Raw genomic sequence first — 20684 nt, forward strand, 5'->3', positions numbered from 1 at the left:
AGTAATATATGGGAAAGGAATGCAAAAACATCATGCGCTCCAACTGTTCAAATAGACGAAGAAATTTGGATATATTTACTTTTGAATTGCTCTGTAGGACACTGATAATTGATTATGCATATTAATCAAGACCACCTTTCTTCTAGAGTGAACTGTCGGCAGAATTAAAATATAGGTGGATTAGTGTATCTACTCATTCTGACTCTGACCAAAACTAATGTTTCTTTTACCATTGTGAGCAAGGAAACTGGAAAGAATCTAAGCCACCTCCACTTCAGAGTAGTACTTTTACTTTAATTAACTGCGACAAGATTTATGACATTGGGCAATGAAGTTTAAGTTCCCTCATAAGGATACCGATTCCAATGAAGATGTCAAGATTGGTTAGACATTGCAGCAATTTTGCAATCACTTTCTGTTTCATCGCTTATTGCCTGTCATGTATTTCTGCTTCTCAGGTTAAAAATACACTAGGAGTAAACGAGTCCTTTGTTCTGTATTATGGAGACTTCTTGGAGTCCTCCAACCAGCGCTTTCGCCTCACCATCATCAGTCCCGCGAACTGGACATATTTCCTGGCCATCCAATACGTATACATGAATCAACCATTCAACATCTGGGCTGCCAACAACTACCAAACACCAGCTCGAAAACAGCCTGCATATTTGATCATGAATGTAGATGGAAGGCTAGTCGTAGATGACTCCTTTAATAATTTGCTCTTCGTTGTAAATGGTGAACAATCTGCCATGATCAGCAGCACCACCGCAGCTCTTCTCGACAATGGCAACCTTGTTTTGAGAGCACCAGGAGGGATTACTGTTTGGCAAAGTTTTGATTATCCTTCTAATACATGGCCGCAAGGCATGAGAATTGGGATTTTCGACTTGAACATGAGAATTCCGAGGCAAAGCATTCTGACTTCCCTGTCAACATTTGATGAACCGAATTCCACATTAGCCGTTGATCACAGTAGCACAAAAGAACTGATCGTCATGCAGGATGGGGTGGTTTATTGGCGAAGTGGGATATGGGATGGCCTTAAATTTAGCTCCCTTGACTTCTTTGCTAGATTTGGTGTTACTTTTAGTTATTTTTCTGATGCGAACGAGAGCTTTTTCACATGGAATTGTAGTACTGATCCCTATGCCTTATTGTGGTTTAGCACAACTGGGAATATAACTGTTATATCTGGAGATTTTGGGGCTAATCGGTCAATGGCCGTTTGTGATGAGATTGATGAGAACAAAAGTAAAGAACAATCCTTAGGCTGCACCAATCCTTGTGGTGGTGGAGATGGCTTTAGAGAAATATGGGGTGAATTAGATGTGTGGGATGGATACACATATAGTGACCAGACTCTTGCTGGCTGCAAATTAAAATGCAGGACAAATTGTTCGTGCTATGCTTATTCTTATATTACGTACAACCAAGGAGGTTGGGGCTGTAAAACTACTAGGAGTCGGAAAGGGCAGCTGCTTTATTCTGGTACACAGAGAATTTTTGTCCGTGATAGTTTCGATTTGGCTGGGAAAGGTACCAGGAAGATGTTCTTTACTTTCTTTTATATCCAGTTCAATAATCTGGTATGGTTAAAAAAGACACGGAGGCTTTTACTTTATTATTTAAGGGGTCAAAAATTTGATACTAGTTAGAATAATTTTTTCCCCTTGTTCGTTTCTGAATCTTGTAATATGCATTCTTACATATTTTAGAGCAGAGGTAGCTTCTAAAACCAAATAGCTCACATCATCTCGGGATGTTGATGATTAACTTCCTAAATATCCAGAAAAAGAAAAAAATCAGGGACATGTTCGGCTTGTGTGTTAATGTCAAGGACTAGTTTCTTTTATTGATGCTAAAAAGAATACTAAGTTGATAATATACTAATCGTGCGATTTGTCCATTGCAGAATTAAATTCTACCCCTTCACCTGGGCTTGCTCCTCTGGCATCTCCTGCTTTTGCTCCTAGTCCTCCATCTGTAGTTTATCCTTCACCTGGGCTTGCTCCTCTGGCATCTCCTCCTCTTGCTCCTAGTCCTCCATCTGTAGTTTATCCTATGCCTTCCGCGACAAAGAAGTCAAAGAAATGGAAAGTCAAGTTATCTATCGGTGTCCTGGTAACATTTCTGGGGGCTCTTATATTGCTTTACTTATTTTGCTGCCTGCAATGCAAAAATGGTGACAGCAGAGGTAATTATCGTTAGCATTAGAGCTCCTAGTTTTTTTAACTTACTGCACATCATAAGTTTCATTTCAATTATATGCTTAAAACAATATAAAAGTCCGAGATGATCTGAGCGTTATTTGATTTTTGATCTATGATCAGGTTTAAGAGAATTCAACAGTGCAAAAAGGCTAGTGCTTCGTGATAAAAGGGTAGATGATGAATTGCCTTTCTTTGGTTTTACGATCATAGAAATCGCAACAAATCATTTTGCAGATGAAAATTTACTTGGTCAAGGAGGATTTGGCCCTGTCTATAAGGTAAACGATTAAAATCTCTGAGAATGCAACATAAGTTTAAAATAAACGCCTAATTGCATTTCCAGAAGTTAAAAATAAAGGTCCTTGAAGTTTGAACGTCTCGAACAATGTGAAGTCCTCTATTAACAGCCTCAGAGCAAGTAATAAATTAGCAAGTTTATTCACCCGCGTGAATTTCCTTCTGGCAATTCAATCGGGCCATTAATATGCTTTACATGCTAAGTTGTGTGGTTCAGGGAAAGCTGCACGATGGGCAAGAAATCGCAGTAAAAAGACTGAAACATATGTCCGGATTTGGGATGGAGCAATTCAAGAATGAAGTTACAGTGATCTCAAAGCTGCAACATCGAAATCTTGTACGACTTCTTGGCTATTGCATCCACAGAGAGGAGCGCATACTAATATACGAGTTCCTGCCCAATAAAAGTTTGGATTCAATTGTTTTTGGTAAGTCGAAAGAGCTAACTACCTGGATATTTTCATGTCAAGGCTTCGGCCTGAGTGGTAAAATTCTTTCATTGAGATGGTTTAGATGCCATCCAATTGATAATTTACTCAACAATTTTTGTTATCAGATTCTGAAAAAGGAATAGTATTAGATTGGAAAAGGCGTTCACATATTATTGATGGGATAGCTCAAGGGCTACTATATCTCCACAAGTATTCCAGGCTAAAAATTATCCACAGAGATCTCAAAACAAGCAATGTATTGTTGGACAATGATTTAAATCCCAAGATTTCTGATTTTGGAACTGCAAGAATTTTTGGAGATAATGAATCGCGTGCAAATACAAAGAAAGTTGTTGGTACATAGTAAGAACTAAGAATTCAAATTTGTTTGTTTCATCTACATAACAATGTTCCCACTTCCAAATTTATGGTATGATAGTATCCTTGCTAAGACTAACTGATTTTGTTGACGAAACAGCGGTTACATGTCTCCTGAATATGCCATGAATGGCATTTTCTCTGTCAAGTCTGACGTTTATAGTTTTGGGGTGATGATGCTGGAGATCATAAGTGGAAAGAAGAACACTTCTTTCTATGACTCTGATGAGCATTTGAACTTAATAGGATATGTAAGTACTCACCTTATTACAGCTCTAGCTGATAGATTATTCTAATTACGCATCATTTTTTCTTTATTTCGATTCCCCGAAATGATCTTGTACAAAAACGCATGCTTTTCATTCGTTGCTTCTGTTTCAGGTGTGGGATTTATGGCTAGACGGAAGAGTTACAGAGGCAGCAGATCGTAGTTTAGGTGAAACAGTCTCCAAACAAGAAATTACAAGATATGTTCAAGTTGGATTGCTGTGTGTACAAGAAAATGCTGTAGACAGACCAACCATGTCGGATGTACTTTCCATGCTTAACAATGATTCGGTAACGGGTCTTCCTGTTCCTAATCGACCAGCTTTTTCCTGCATTACAAGCCGGTTGATCAATGACGACCCAGTCCAAAATCAAGAACCTTGTTCCATCAGCAAGGTCACCATTTCGGACGTAGAAGGTCGATGAATTAAATGTTGTAATAGTTGTTTTTGTAGACAACTGCAAAGGAACTAGTATGTGCCTGCCATTCATTCTCTGCAAAAAATCGATGAACTACTTGTCAAATGTGGTTTCCATGCACATCAAATGGTATTTGCTCTTGCTACCATTGTACTATTTGCTCTTGATTAGAAGATTCATTTTCCATATCTATCACCTTTAACTTTCTGTTGAAAATTCTGCAGATGCAGCAACGGATAATTTCAATTTGGTTTTGAAAAAACAACTAAAATTTTCAACTGATGCATTCCATTTCCTGCACTGATCCAATAACTTTTGAGTAAGTCATGGTCTCTAAATGTTCAAGTCAAATTATTAGCAACCGAGGAGCCTACAGCATATATACATATCACATTCAATTTCCGCATTCATTCTCACATTTGATTTGAAACGGGAGTTGGAGTATTAGGATTGCAAATAAGTCAAGTCGAGTCGAGTTGAGTCATGGCTCGATCAAGTCAAGTTCTACTTAATTTTACTAGGCTCCAACTAAATTGAACTCCTTGTGTAAAACTTGACCTCATGCTCAAAGTCAATTTCAGGCCTAGTCAAGTCAAGTACGAGTTTGATCGAGTTCAAACTAAAATAACAAATAATCACAATATTTTAAATGGATAAAATAGAAATTTTACTCTAATAATTTTTTAAAAAATGAATAAACAGGTATATATATTATTATGCACAAGTCTAAATATTTTTGGATTCAAACTTGATGCTCGCTCCAACTAGTTGAGCTTGGTGTTGACTTGAGTCAAGCATTGACTCAGTGCGTTTGCAGTCCTAGGGTGTGTCAAAGAAAATCATGGTAGAGATCATGGTAAGCAGATTATGTCTCAATTAAGAAAAATACCAATTAAAACAATGAAAATACTTGAATCATTCATTTTATTCGACAACCATGGACCCAGTTCTGTCCTTTCAAGAACTGTTAACTATGCAGCCTTACGAGTATGGTAAAAAATACACTAGGGAAAACATCGGTACAATTACGTGTGTATTCTAGGTACAAGTGAGGCAAAGCTGGTGTAGCTTTTTCTTGTCTACTGCTATGTGCTAAAGTTTTGGGGAAAGGACAAGCAAATGTCCACTTTTAGAGAAGAATACAAATTTAATTACTTATATGAAATATATTAATTATCGAGCTTCCAAATCTGAAATTGTCAGTGTGTTATTGGAGCATTCCAGATTTTGAACAAAACTTGTTATTGTTTCGGTATCTGTTTGCGGCAGAAAATACTGGTCGATTTAGAAACGGAAGATCGGCTAGTGATTCATTGTCAAGCATGGAAACCACATCAGACATGGTCTGTCGGCTGCTGTTTCTTCCGCGCACAGCAGCCCAACTTGAACATTTCTTGAAATTTCATGCATGGGAATTGACTCACCTAAACTGGGATCTGCAATGTCCGAAACCCTTCCATCTTTCCATAAATCCCACACCTGAAATGTAAAAAGAAGCAAGAAAATGTAAATAAATGGAATTCGTATGCTCTAAGAAACTGTAATATACAATCAACAAGAGCTGTAATGTGTCAAGATATATACTCACGTGTCCTACTAAGTTTAAATGATCATCCGTGTCACTGAAAAAAGTGTTCTTCTTTCCACTTTAATGATCACAACTTCACAGAGATGATACCCTTCATGGCATATTCAGGAGACATGTGGGCACTGTTTCATGGCCACATTAAGCGAGCTATACATATCATAGCTAAGTTACTAATGTGTGTGGATTTTCTGTCTATCACTTCCCCCGGCCGGTATTACATTGTAAGGAACATGAACTAAGAGAAGACTAATCCAACATTGACACCACTTCACAAGAAGACAACTAATTTAATTATTAAGACATTTTATCTGTGACTGTCAAGTCGAGTAAATGGAGTTCCAGTGTTAATCTTGTTTGAAAAAGGAAAAAAAAAAAGAATATTTGACAAAGTACGTAAATATTAGTTAACTCACCAAATATGAAATGAATCCAAGCTACCATTGGACGGGTACTCGTAGACTAATAACCGATCCTTGCCATGGATGCAATACCCCATGAATTTTACAAGGTTTCAGTGTTGCATCTTAAAGATCAGTTTCGGTTTGAATTGTTCAATACAATGCCATGACATTATATTCAATCTTTTCACTGCAATCTCTTGCGCAGCAGGCAACTTTCCCCGAACCACAAAACTTGCTATATTTAGTGCGCACGGAAAGGAGATGAAGAGACTGAAGAGGTGATTTCTGTCCTGCTAGGGCGAACCTTCCGAACTCAAGGAGTGTTCTATCCTGGGGACACCACTAGGACGAGGTCACCTGCTTAGGTTACAGGAGGGGCTGAATCTCCCGGTATAACTCCGAAACTTAAGTCAGTTCGGTCTTAGAGAAATAATAAAGTAGTAGGCAAAATCAGTATGGCTTTACCAGAAATTGGTCATCCCCCTCCTTAGTAGATACATTGGGTATTTATAGGGGATTGGTCGGGACGAGGGATTGCTGGCACAGGTCCCTAAAGATCTGAGATGGTCAGCGCATTTGGTGAATTTGACTGGTTTCTATGAAAAGGTGCGACGGGACATCTGTCAGGTTCAGGCGGCGTGTGTCAGAGCAGCTGTCCGTCAGACGTAAGGTGTGTCAGGTGTCAGAGGTCACATCATCTCTCCACGGTTGTCAAGCCACTTAGTCATCACCTCGGCTCATGCTCTGAAGATATCCGCCAAGGTAATAAACGGGTCAAGACCACCTCGCTAAATGGAGGGCAGAGGTGGCGCTCCAGTAGTTTCAGTCCGGGTGAGTCCCCAGACTATCCGGACTGAGACGACCATCCTCAGAGACCATACCTGTCCCTAGTTACATTTCCGAAAAAATGGAAAAATCAAGGGAGCAGAATTGCTAATACTTCTTGTCTTGAACACCTTCTTAATGCTGGATATAGAGAACGATTGTATGTTGCACCTGACGAGGTGAATTCTGGTCAAATGATCTAAGTCAGGAACGCGCGAACTCACCTGCCAAAAATTAAGTAGCCGGGCCTTGTCCCCCAATCTCGCTCCGATGCTTGAGTTAGTTATGGTTCGGAAGTTTAATATTCAAATCAGATTGTGTACCTCATTTGGAAGTATTAGATGAGTACTTATAATGCTGGTGCCTAGGGATGGAATGAGGAGGTCTATCCTCTACCTGCCATCAAGAAGCAATTTAGGATGGCTATCTCAAGTGTAGGTCTGACCAGTAGGGTGGTTGGTAATCAAATCACTCCATCAGTCATGAGTCATGTAAATTGTTAGGATCCAGGTGCGGAATAAACAACTATTGAGATATCAAATGCACAACAATTTAATGAGAAACAAGCCACAAGCATGAAAGATAAACGACACACAATATTTAACGTGGTTCGGCTCCACCATTGAGCCTACATCCACGGAGAGAAACCTGTTCTTTATTATGAGAGAAAAACCCTATACAAGAATACAGTTTGAACCCAAACCCAACCCTTGTATACCTTCTCTCATCTCCCAAGAATCCTCTCTCACATCCCATGTATAAGGCTACATGAGGCCCCTTGTGTCTTCTATTGTGTGTCTTGTGTGTGTAGTATGCCAACCCACCTATTTATAGGGAACATTACTGCCAAAAAATCAAATAACAATTTGGAAACCAATACTATTTCCTAAACTCATATAGAAATAGCATCTAATTCCTGCTAAATAGGGCTTTACTTGACTACTACTTCAAGTAACTAAATCCAATTAGGAAACTAGTCACTTCCCACACCAAATAAGAAATCTACCTAAAAGAATTTAAGCCAATTTCCTAACAAATCTCCACCTTGGCGAAAAATTTTTTTAGAAACCATTTGCCTTCAACTACCAAATAATATGGTACCAAACTACACATCCGAATCAATACAGTCCTGACACCAAGTTGATTCAATCGGCAAATGAACATGTGTAGTTATCCCGAATCCAACCTCCAGTTGACTCGTGAGAAGGTGCCTCAATTCACCATCTCCCTTTGCAGGATTTCTTCTCACTACCACTTGCAATTTGGGATCCCCTTCTATGAGCTCTAACCCTAACCATTGAGGCAATCAAGTGGTAAAATCACCATACTTCTTCCCATCCTCAGGACTATCTCGCCACGTGTGGTTTCCAAGACTCCACCTAAAACGAAAAACTCGTACCTGTCAGAGTCTTCTGGCACATAGAAATTAGATCTCCTTGTTTCTTTGGGACACATGCCACACCACCCAAAAAACATAACTAAAATCTAAAATCCACCGGGATGAAGAATCAACCGTTGGAGGTGTGAGAAAGTCTCCATCGATTCACGTCCAAAATCAACATTGGACTCCACCTTTTCCTTGATCCTTGAATCACCTGCCTAGATTCACCGTCAAGCATCTCCATACTTTTCGACTTTTCATCCTTCACCATCAATGCTTTTTGCCAAGCCATTGAAACAAGGATACCACTCATTAAATTGTTCAATTAGTAACAGCTACCAATCCACTTGATCTCAATAGTTAACTAGGATCCAACTACGAACCTTGAGCAGTCCTGTCTCACAACCAAGCTCTGATACCACTTGTTAGGATCCAGGCGCGGAATAAACAACTATTGAGATATCAAATGCACAACAATTTAATGAGAAACAAGCCACAAGCATGAAAGATAAACGACACACAATATTTAACGTGGTTCGGCTCCACCATTGAACCTACATCCACGGAGAGAAACCTGTTCTTTATTATGAGAGAAAAATCCTATACAAGAATACAGTTTGAACCCAAACCCAACCCTTGTATACCTTCTCTCATCTCCCAAGAACCCTCTCTCACATCCCATGTATAAGGCTACATGAGGCCCCTTGTGTCTTCTTTTGTGTGTCTTGTGTGTGTAGTATGCCAACCCACCTATTTATAGGGAACATTACTGCCAAAAAACCAAATAACAATTTGGAAACCAATACTATTTCCTAAACTCATATAGAAATAGCATCTAATTCCTGCTAAATAGGGCTTTACTTGACTACTACTTCAAGTAACTAAATCCAATTAGGAAACTAGTCACTTCCCACACCAAATAAGAAATCTACCTAAAAGAATTTAAGCCAATTTCCTAACATAAATAACCGAGATTTTGGTAGTCATCAACAAGGGGTAGACGAGGTAGGGCACCTCTTCAGTGTAACCTCGTTAATCACCTCGTTTGGGGATATCCGAGATGAGGTGTCTGTTATCAACAGGGAGTAAACGGGTTAATGGAGGACCTGAGCAGGCTGAGATATCCACAGCACCTATTATTACCTATTTTCATCTTGTAGCTTAAATTTTAATTTATACACTTCATAACAATACACTAAACTTTCATGTCTGTCTCACTTTGATTCTTTTTGTCAACCTTGTTGTGAAAATCGTCAAGTTTTATGCATGGGAACTCCACACACTACTGTTCCGTACGCCAACTTCTACTTTACAACTTAACTAGTATTCTGACTTATAATCACATAACAATAACAAAATTCTATTTTGCTACATGAAAATTAAAATCTAAAAGTGTAGGAGTTAAATCAAGATTATTATTTATTAGTTTCTTAATTGTAGTTGGTTGGAATTAGTATGGTCCGGGTTTATGCTTGGTTAGTTGAGTTCCAATCTAACTAGGATGGTTGATGTCCAATTCCAATGTGGTCTTTGATTCATTAGGTGGTGCGGACAAAATCCTTGAGCAATATGGAGACTTAGTGCCCATATATATATGTAGTACTTGTCTGCTCTCTGTGTGTGGGCCAAGGAGTCGAGAGACTTATAAAAAAATATATTGGTTTGCCTCCTGAAGCTTTATATAGCTTTGCCTCTGCTTCATTGCTTCGCTTCATCATAAACAGTGCTATTGCTCATCGTTTTTTTTTCTTTATCCTTAGCTACCTAATTAATTCATTGTGTGAAATTTATTTGTTGTTTTCCTGTGGGTTATACTACTATAAAGTGGTATCAGAGCTTTGCTTGAGATCCTGAGAAATTGAAATATGGATCCAAATTATTTGCACAATTGTCACATTTTTATCTTTGATGGTAAAAAATCAAAGATAAAAACGTTTTTGAGGTTTGAAAAATGATGATGGAGAATTTTTTCAAAACTATTGGAATTTGGGATGTTGTCGAAACAGAATATACGGAACTTGACAGGTTGTCGAGTCCTGTACAATAATAAAATAAACCTAATTGCCAGTTAAGGTAACCAAAACCCGATTCCAAGTACTGGAGCAGGGACTCTAGGTGTGCAATGGGTTACTTGATTCGTCCTATTTCCGAAGAGTTTGCTTGATCCAATATACCTGAATAGGATGACTTTTTTCACAAATAATTATGAATTTGTAGACAGGACAAGTAGGGCCGTATCCTCAGGGACTGGGGATATTTGTCTCTTTAGAAATCCAAAGTAACACAGGGGGTGTTTTTATAAAAAGTGGCAATTAAAACAATTCAACTAAGAATAAAAGAGCCAACTAAAAATTAAATGACAATTCACTAAAGTCAAGGTAATAATAATTAAAAATCTAGCCAAGAAATAATTTCAGCAATGGTTTACCTAATTGATCATCGATGCAAAGACAATTCCAATTATTTACTAATAAATAGGTTATAACTGCCAAACAAGCGATGACAGTCAACCCCTCCTTACTGTGTCGATGATTAAGGTACGCCGATTAATCATTGCTCTAATTGATAAATAATCTTAGGTACGCTCGTAAGATTTAATTCCCCAATTGTCTTACGTATTAGAGAAGGCCTATTCTAACCAAATAACGCACTACCAGGGTTATTTTAGATTAGTCCGCGTATTCCTCTGACACAAATCCAATCATGCCAGTTGTCACTATTTCAGAGCAATTAAACAATTACGGATTTAATACCCTAATTGACAATAGGTTACTAAATTAACTAATTATCCGAATCCAAGATAATCAATTAATTGAACAATCATAAGCACTGTAATCAGAGAATATGCGAATACTAATAAATAAAAGGAAAAGATAAAATTAAATCGATCTCACAATTTTTAGACGAACCAAAGCTTCCATTGTTTCTTGACTAGAAAAGGGGATTTAGTTCATCCCTGACAAGAAGGACCCACACAAAATTGCAACAATAGTTGCGGCTATTGTCTCTGTGATTGGCTAAATTCAATTTAGAGAAATCAAGAAAAAAGGCAAGCTACAGGAAGTAATCCAATATCTTCACTTAGTCTTGACATACGAATAATGGAACCACAAGAAGACGAAACGGAAAAGTCAAAAGCTAAACTATCAAGCTAAACTACCAAGTCATCTGCTAGTTGTCTCCTATTTCTAATTTCTATCTAATGCCTCCTGTGCGGCGTCCCTTACAAAGGAAGAAAAGAGAGAGCGTCCCCCCTAGCGGAATAGAAGACTTCAGCCTTTTCGTCCTTTTTTCCATGCTGTCTTCCGCCAAATTACCAAAAAGGGGTCACGTCTTGATGTTCCAAAAATGCCCCTGCTACTTGAACTCTTTCCTGGTGATTGCCAAATTGGCACTTGTTATGGTATTTTCGTTCTACTCCCTAAAATAAATATAAATTGCTAAAAGTGAGTAGAATCTAACAATTAATCCACATCAGGTCAGGTAATATGGAAAATTAATAATAAAATAAATGATAAAATTGCAACCTATCAGAACTGGTAGCAGATGTGGAATTATCAAGCAATGCAGTTAAAGAATTAGAGAGAAATAGGCAGTTGAATTGCAAGGCAATGCATTATCTCAACACTCAAGTCCAGTTGCATGTTGACAAAAAATTTATATATCCAAAATCAACGAAAGAGACTTGGACAATTTTGATGAACTCAAGTCGAGGTGCTACTAACATGAGAAAAATCAGATTGCAGGAACTTAGGAGACAAATTGAGTTGGCCCAGATGAAATCCATGGAGTCAGTTAAAAATTTTATTGGCACAATTAAAGAAATTGTCAATGATATGGAGTCCAATGGTGAGAATTTGGAAGAGATTAGAGTTATTGAAAAGGTTTTGAGATCTCTAACTGCCAAATTTCGCACCAAAAAGATGGTCCTTGAAGCCACAAAGGACCTTAACAAATTGTCACTTGTTGAATTGAAAAATGAATTGCTGACATATGAGATGTCCCTGAATCAGCAGCCATCAGATACAGTAAAAGAGGTGTTACAAGCCAAGATGGACCACTCAAAAGGAAAAAAGAAGATGAACCGTATAAACACAAATCAAAAGGGCCAGAATTTCAAAGATAGAGGACATGGATGTAGAGGTAACTCTCATGGTCATGGAAGAGGTAATTATTCTTACCAACCCATAAACAATTCTAATAGGGATCAGAAAAACAATCAACAGCAGAATCAAAGAAATAATTTTCAAAGGCGTGATAGATCTAATGTCCAATGTTATAATTGTGGTAAAATTTGTCACTATCAGAATGAATGTTAGTCTAATAAAAAGGTGCATGCTTAAGTGGCTGAAAATAGTGGTGATAGATAGGAGACTTTGTTGTTTTATAGTTCTGCAACTGAAGAGTTTATGAAGAATGATTGGTTTATTGATTTTGGTTGTAGTAATCATATGTATGGTAAAAAGGAGATGTTTTCTGACCTGGATGAATCCTTTCATGCATTTGTGAGATTTGGAAATAATGAATAAGTGCTTGTTCTTGGAAAAGAAAAAATTAGAATTATCTTATAAGATGGGTTTTCGAATTATATTTCTGATGCTTTCTATGTGCCAAATTTATATCATAATTTGTTGAGTTTAGAACAACTATCTGAGAAAGGTTATGATCTGCATTTTAAATATGGTGATGACACCATAAGTGATGAAAAATTTGGATTAATTGCCAAGGTAAACATAAACCGTAGTCGTTTGTGGCCTCTTTCTCTTAACTGTGGTGATTTACCTTACTTTAATTCCATGACTTGTGATGATTCTTGGTTATGGCATATGCATTTTGGGCATTTGAATTTTGGGAGTTTGAAATTTCTTATAAGAAAGAAATTAGTTATTGGGCTGCCTTCTGTTGAATTTCCTAACAAGAAATGTGAGTCTTGTATTTTGGGAAAGAAGTGCAAGGATCCTTTTCCAAAAAGCAAGGCTTAGGGGCTAATCGACCATTTGAACTAATCCACTCAGATTTATGTTGAGTTGAAGTTCATTCCAATAGTGGTAGTAAGTATTTTATTACCTTAATTGATGATTTCAGCGAGAAGACATGGGTATATATTTTAAGAAATAAATCTAATGCATGTGATGTGTTTAAAAGGTTCAAATATTATATAGAGAAGCAGAATGGCTACTTTATTAAAATATTGAAAACTGGTAGATGCACTGAGTATCTTATTTGTGATAATTATTTGGCGAAAAGTGGCATAAAATGTCAATTGATAGCTAGATATACATCTCAACAAAATAGTGTGGCAGAAAGGTAGAATAGAACTGTGATGGACATTGTGAGATCTATGATGCACTTCAAAAGTATTCCTAAATCCTTTTGGGCAAAAGCAGTATCTTGTGCCATTTATGTTTTGAACAGGTGTCCTACTAAATGCAATTTTGGGAAGACCCCACAACAAATTGGGACGATAGGAAATCAGATATATCTCACTTCAAAGTATTTGGCTGTCTTACATATGCACATGTTCTAGATCAGTTAAGAAAGAAATTGGATGATAAAGTAGAGAAGCATATTTTTTATTGGTTATAGTCATAAGACTAAGGGCAATAAGTTATTCAATCCAAATACAGGAAAGTTGATTGTTAACAGAGATGTGACTTTTGATTAATATAGAGCTTGGGATTAGTCCAGGATAGATCCTGCGACGTTACCAAAGTATCCATCTATCTCTCTAGTTATGGAACCGAGTTCTATTAAGTAACCAGTGGAGCTAGCTGTGTAGTTTCATGGCAATCCCTTAACTTCTACTATGCAGATTGAGATATCCAGTCAACTACAAAGAGAATGCCGCATGTCTACCTGATTTGGTGATTATGTTGTTAATAGAGATGATGATTTAATTGATGAAGAGATTTTGAATTTTGCTCTTTTTGCAAATTGTGATCCTATCTCATTTGAAGAAACTGTCAAAGATGATCGTTGGATTCGTGCAATGGATGAAGAAATTCATGCCATTAAAAAAAATAATACATCAGAGTTTATCACTATCCAACCTAAAAAGAAACCAATTGGAGTAAGGTAGGTATATAAGACCAAGTACAAGCCAACAGGAGATGTGAATCGTTTCAAAGTGAGATTGGTTATCAAAGACTATAAGCAGAAGACAGGTATTGATTATTTTGAAATTTTTGCACCAATTACTAGACTTGATATGATTCTTATGATTGTCTCACTTGCTACAAACAATTGTAGGAAAATTCATCAAATGGATGTGAAATCTACATTTCTAAATGATTTTCTTAAAGAAGAGGTATATTTTGAACAGCCTGCTGGTTATGTTAAAAATGGTCAAAAAAAAGTGTATAGATTGAAAAACACATTGTATGGGTTGAAACGATCTCCTAAAGTTTGGTATACTCGCATTGATATTTATTTTATTGAGCATGATATTCTGAGATGCCCATATAAGCATACTTTGTATATCAAATTCAACCCTAGAGAAGATGCCCTTACCGTATGCTTGTATGTGGATGACTTGATATTTACAGGCAATAATCAATGGGGTGTTAATTGTCGGTTATTTTATTATTAATTTTCCCCTTGTCCCTGCCAAATATTGTTTTAATTGTTAATATCTACTTATATTTGGTATCTGGATTTAATTTCAGGGAATGGAGCAGAAAACTACAAAAAATGAGGGACTTTCTGAAGCAAATTACTTCACACGTGGGAGTCTTCTGCAAAGCTCCATCAACGTGGCCCACAAGAGGGGACCAAAGCCCATTTTCGTTTGCTTTTGCTGATGAAGAGTGGCTGGTACTAGAGTCCGACTAGCAAGAGGAAACAAGAGGAAATTCGGAGGGCCTCACTTTTGGGGACTTTTGCTCTCAATTCGGCGGGGACCACGGAGATTGGGAAGCATTAGTCATTGTTTTAGAAATAAACGTACAGAGCCTTGGGTCATTTTTTTGAGGAGCAATAGTTTTAGTTTTCTTTCCTTGGCCTTTAACGTATTCCAGGTGTTCGACAATATTTTCCAACGGGAAGAATATCTTTTACTTCTTGCTTTCTAGTAAAAAACGTGATGCCTTTGCAATCAATTAATTTGCGTGGAGATTTATTTATGCGGCGTGGCTAAACCTTTCATCTAGTTAAGGATCAACTCGATGGCGCAGTCCCAAATATCTGTGAGATCTAATTAGTTTTCATGCGTTTCTTAATTTGTTAATATTTGCACGTTACCTATTTGAATTTTCATTGGATTATTTTGTTAATTGGATGTCAAGAATCCGATGTTCAATGTGACTTGTTAATCCCTTGGCAAATTAGTCAATTAAATCCGTAATTATTTAATCGATTAATATTAGTGGCAATTATTGTTTTTACATACTAGGGGAGCGTGCAATCTGATTTAAATAACCCTCGTAGTATGTTATTGGTTGGGGTTAGGTTTTTCTAGTTCTCTATGCAATTGGGGAATTAATTCCTACGGTCGTACCTAAAAGTATTCTCTGGTTAAGGGTAATCAATAATCGTACGTTGGTTATCAATAAATTAAGGAAAAATTGGTCGTTAAAGTTCGTCAGCAACTATAACTAGCCTATTAATAAATTAAGTGAACTTCCCTTGCATCAATGATCGGGTAAATGGATTGTGTCTGAATAGTTGTATCATTGGTTAGAATTTATCTACTCTTGATTTAATTCCTGCTATATTCGTGCTAGTTAATTATTTATTTTTAGTTGAATTGCTTAATTATTTTTAGTTTCATTCCGATAAAATCCCCCTTTACCAATTGGAATCTCAAAGAGACAAATATCCCCAGTCCTTGAGGAGACGACCCTACTTGCCACTGTCTATTATTTAGTAAATTTTGTCAACTAATTAATTCTGGTATATCGGACTAAGCAAACTCTTCGGGAATATGGTGAATTAAGTAACCCATTGCATACCTAGAGTCCCTGCTCCAGTACCTAGGATTAATTATTGACTGTTTTTAGTGGTAGTTAGGTTCTATTTTTATTATTGCACAGGCTCGACGCCTGTCAACAATCCTAAGCTAATTTCTGAATTCAGAGAGGCCATGATTAGTCACTTTGAGATGACAGATTTGGAATTGATGTCTTATTTTCTTGGTATTGAGGTTCGTCAGTTTGATGGTGAAATTTTTATTTCACAAAAGAAGTATGCAAGTGATATTGTGAAGAAGTTTAAGATGGATGTGGTTAAACCGATGATGACCCTCTTTGAAGAAAAATTGAAATTAACCAAATATGGTACTGATAATTTTGTTGATGCTTCTTATTTTAGGAGGTTGGTAGGAAGTCTCAGTGATAGGGTGTAATTTTATCATTTATTTTATTATTAATTTTCCCTATTACCTGACCCGATGTGGATTAATTGCTGGATTCTACTCATTTTTAGTGTTTTGCATATATTCCAGGGAGTAGAACGAAAATATGATAACAAGTGCTAATTTGACAAAAAAGGAGTCTAAGGCACAGAGCTCACCCCAGGGGCATTGTTGGCAAAGGCAAGCTTATGCCCATTTTAGTAATTGCCGAAGACAAAAGCATTAAAAGGAGCAACGAAGGGCTGAAGGCAGGGGTCTTCTTCTTCGTCTCCGGAGGGGGAGCGCCGCACAGGAGGTCCTCTCCGCAAGGGGCCGCCGCACAGGAAGGCCTTAGAGATGATTAGAGAGGAACGAATGGTACAGAGGGAAACCCAATCTTCAGTAGTTAGCTTTTAGTCTTTTGACTTTTCTTCTTCGGTTGTAGTAAAGACTCTTAGTAGTTGTTTTCTTCCTTCGTGAATGTCAGGAGCAAAAGAAAAGTATTGGACTATTCCTTTTTCTTTGCTTTGTGCTCTTTGACTTTTCCGTCGTGGCTCTGAGTAGTATTGCTCCCTGACAATGGCCGCGATTCTTGCTTCACTCTTGCGTGGATTTTGTTCATCGATTTCGCATGGGTTTTCCTCATCAATAATGAGCTAAATCCCTTTTTCTAGTTAAGGAGCAACGGATGCTTTGGATCGCCTAAAAATTGTGAGATCGATTTAATTTTATCTTTCCCTTTATTTATTAGTATTTGCATATTCCCTGATTGCAGTGCTTATGGTTGTTTAATTAATTGATTGTCTTGGATCCGGATAATTAGTTAATTTAATAATCTATTATCAATTGAGGTGTTAAATCCGTAATTGTTTAATTGTCTCAAAATAGTGATAACTGGCATGATTGGGTTTGTGTCAGGGGAATACGCGGGCTAATCTAAAATAACCCTGGTAGTGCGTTATTTGGTTAGAATAGGGCTCCTCTAATACGTAAAGCAATTGGGGAATTAAATTCTACGGGCGTACCTAGGATTATTTCTCAATTAGAGCAGTGATTAACGGGCGTACCTTAATCATCGACACAGTAAGGAGGGGTTGACTGTCATCGCTTGTTTGGCAGTTATAACCTATTTATTAGTAAATAATTGGGATTGCCTTTGCTTATCGATGATCAATTAGGTGAACCATTGCTGAAGTTATTCCTTGGCTAGATCCTTTGATTTTAGTAAATTGTTATTTAATTTCTAGTTGGCTATTTTATTTTTATTATTTTACTTTTAGTTGGATTGCTTAAATTGTCACCCCTGAGATAAAAACACCCCCTTTGTCACTGTGAATTTGAAAAGGAACAATTGCTCCCAGTCCCTGTGGATTCGACCCTGCTTACCACTATCTACAGAAATCACTTTTAGTTTGAGCAGGTTTTATTATTGCACAGGCTTCGACAACCTGTCAATTTTTGGCGCCGCTGCCGGGGACTGGCGCTAGTTATTTGTTTCTTTTTAAGTTCATCTTGTTTTCATTTTTTTTTATAGTTTATGGCTGCTAGCATTCCATATTTTGATGATAGACCGGACTTTGTTCCTGAATGGGGTTATGAGACTCATGTTCTTCCTAATGATCAATGGGCTGTTGCAAATTGTGGAACTTATTTTGACTCAGGTTATTCAACTGACACATACCCCGCATTTCAAGACAATCTAAGTGCTCTAATTGATACTTTCGGAGATTTTCCACCCCAATATCAAATGCAGTATGACCCTTATTCAAACGGGTATGATCAAGGATGGTGGGATAATTCCAGTTTTGATTATGCGACCGGGCCAATGGATTTTCAACAGCAAGAGTCTCAACAACCATCGTCCCTGTCAGGGTACCAGCAGCAATACCAACCCCGACCACCTCCACCCCCAAGCTCTGGTCCATCTTTGGAGGAGATGATAAAACAAGTGATGACAAACATGGCGCAAAATCAGCAAAGGACGGAGGCAATTCTTATGCAAAATCAACAAAGGACGGACTCCGAAATGCAGGATATAAGGAATCAGATAAGTCAAATGGCTACAACAATCAATCGTTTGGATTCTCAGAACCAAGGTGAATTGCCATCTCAACCTGAGTTGAACCCGAAGAATGTCAGCGCCATGACCTTGAGGAGTGGCAAAGAGGTTCAAGGGCCTGAGCCTGTGATCCCTAAGGACAAGGATGAGGAGATGCAAGAATGTCAAAATGAGAAATCTACAGATGCAGTTGAAAAAGAAGCCGAAAATGAAGAAATGGAACCCCAACCGCAACCCATTGAAGTGAAAGAATCCAGTGAAGAATCATCAAATGTGGTGACACCACCTCCATTCCCTAACCCGCATTTTCTTAACTTTTATTCCATGATTTCTGTTAATGAGATTGATTTTGTTATACCGGAAGTTTTTGAGTCTCATGGCAGAAATAAGTTAAGAGTAGCTATGGTCAAATATCTTGAACCGTTGAGTGCTCTTGATGGAGGGGTGGAGGAAAAATTGAGATCACTGCTTGATTATTTGGCACCATCAACTAATCCATGGAAAACCGTAACTCGTGTGCTCAAAGATTACTCCATCTATGAGGGTTACCAGGATCATATAGAGGATGAAGCATTAAGACGAGCTACACGATTTTATCCTCCATGAACAAAACATGATAATGTCTAGCCAAAGACATTAAAGAAAGGCGCTCATTGGGAGGCAACCCAATTGTTTCTTTAAATTGATTGTTTTGATTTCGTGTGATAGTTTAAATATGTTTTCCTTGAATTTGACTGATTTTGGGTGTTAATTTTCGTTTTTGCTGATTTGTAGGTGACCTCCAGGCATGACGCGCCCGCGTGATAACGTGCAGGAAGCTCACGATCAGGAATTTCTGAAACTTCTGGGAGCTCTCTTGGCCTCATGACACGCCCGCGTGATAACGTGCAGGAAGCTCACGATCAGGAATTTCTGAAACTTCTGGGAGCTCTCGTGCTCTCTTGACGTGCCCGCGTCACGTTCGCGGGAAAGGTAAGATTCAAAAAAAAAAAAAAAAAAAAAAACAAAGAGAATTTTTCTTATCACCGTAGCTTTAGTTTCCAAAATTCAAAAAAAAAAAAATTTTAAAAAAAATTGATTCCCGTAGAAAAAAAAGAAAAAAAAAACAAAAAAAAAGAAAGAAAAAATATTTCTCACCGTAGCTCCAATGGAGCCTAAAAAAAAAAAAAAAAATTTTTTTCTTTTTCCTTCTTTTCTTTTCTTTCTTTTTCTTTCTTTCTTTTTTCTTTTTCTTTCTTTCTTCTTTCTTTCTTCCTTCTCCCCTGCTCTCTCTCTGTTGTCCGAATCCCTTTTGCCCGCCGCCCACTCGCGCCGCCCACCTCACTGACGCCACCACCTCGCGTCTCGCGCGAAGAACCAGCCAGCCACCCACTTCGCACCTCGCCACCCGCCGCTGCTGAAGCTCCATCGCCGCCGACGCTGCCCATCTTCCTTCCACACGCAGCTCCTTCCTCACGAAACCCAGCTGCCCTGCGCACGAAGCTCCACCGCCGCACGGCCAGGCAGCCGTGCCTCCCTCCAGCTCCTCTGAGCTTCACTGCGCGCCACCACCGCAGCCACCACCAGCTCGATCTCACCGCGGCAGCGCGCCGTCCCTCTCATCTTCGCAACTACCACATCGCCGCCCGACCTGCCGGCAGCCACGCGAAGGCCCAGCGCAGCTCCGCGCACCCACAGCCACTAGATCTGCCGCCTGCAGCTCCACCTCTTCCTCCATTTCCTCCACTTCCACCACAACCGCCCCACCGCCGGCCGTTTGCGTCGCTCTCTCTCACCCCAGTTCCGCAACACTACTTGCTGCTCTGTCCTCCAACTGCCGAGGTACTGGTGGAGGTATTTGGATTTCATTCCTCAATTTCACATATTGATTAGTGATGTTTCGGATTTTCCACGGTTGGCTTTGTTGATGGTTGGAGTTTATTGTCTCAATTGGTGATTTCCGCCAGTGGTACTGGTTGGATTATTTTTGCTTGAACTGCTATTTCTCTTGGGTTGGGGTAAATTGTGCAATTATTTGGCCATCTGGAGCCATTTGTTGGGACGTTGGGTGGGCTGCTTTCCTATGATTGTTTGTTAACTTTGGGGTCACTTTGAACCT

At 38.4% G+C, this 20684-nt stretch overlaps 3 protein-coding genes across 5 annotated transcripts; all 3 read left to right on the forward strand.

Moving 5' to 3' along the window:
* The first annotated feature begins 339 nt into the window (after positions 1-339).
* On the forward strand, positions 340-4113 carry LOC113739754 (G-type lectin S-receptor-like serine/threonine-protein kinase At1g11300). Its single transcript, XM_072045047.1, has 6 exons — positions 340-1536; positions 1913-2194; positions 2331-2488; positions 2725-2935; positions 3417-3567; positions 3698-4113. The coding sequence occupies exons 1-5, from the start codon at positions 366-368 to the stop codon at positions 3443-3445; spliced, it is 1851 nt and encodes a 616-aa protein (XP_071901148.1). The 5' UTR covers positions 340-365; the 3' UTR covers positions 3446-3567; positions 3698-4113.
* LOC140004656 (cysteine-rich receptor-like protein kinase 18) lies at positions 3490-4009 on the forward strand. The gene is made up of 2 exons (XM_072044782.1): positions 3490-3567; positions 3698-4009. The coding sequence occupies exons 1-2, from the start codon at positions 3490-3492 to the stop codon at positions 4007-4009; spliced, it is 390 nt and encodes a 129-aa protein (XP_071900883.1).
* Positions 4114-16554: 12441 nt separating the features above from the next.
* LOC140005212 (uncharacterized) lies at positions 16555-19632 on the forward strand. 3 transcript variants are annotated; one of them, XM_072045812.1, is made up of 2 exons: positions 16555-16905; positions 17015-19632. In XM_072045812.1, exon 2 carries the CDS (start codon positions 18065-18067, stop codon positions 19190-19192), a length of 1128 nt encoding a protein of 375 aa, XP_071901913.1. In that variant the 5' UTR covers positions 16555-16905; positions 17015-18064; the 3' UTR covers positions 19193-19632. The 3 variants fall into 3 exon arrangements, with proteins under 3 accessions (XP_071901913.1, XP_071901915.1, XP_071901914.1); XM_072045814.1 differs by having other exon boundaries at positions 16558-18859; positions 19361-19632; XM_072045813.1 differs by having other exon boundaries at positions 16561-17238; positions 18189-19632.
* The last annotated feature ends 1052 nt before the right edge of the window (positions 19633-20684 follow it).

Source organism: Coffea arabica, chromosome 4c (genome assembly GCF_036785885.1).
Source record: "Coffea arabica cultivar ET-39 chromosome 4c, Coffea Arabica ET-39 HiFi, whole genome shotgun sequence".
Lineage (NCBI taxonomy): Eukaryota > Viridiplantae > Streptophyta > Magnoliopsida > Gentianales > Rubiaceae > Coffea > Coffea arabica.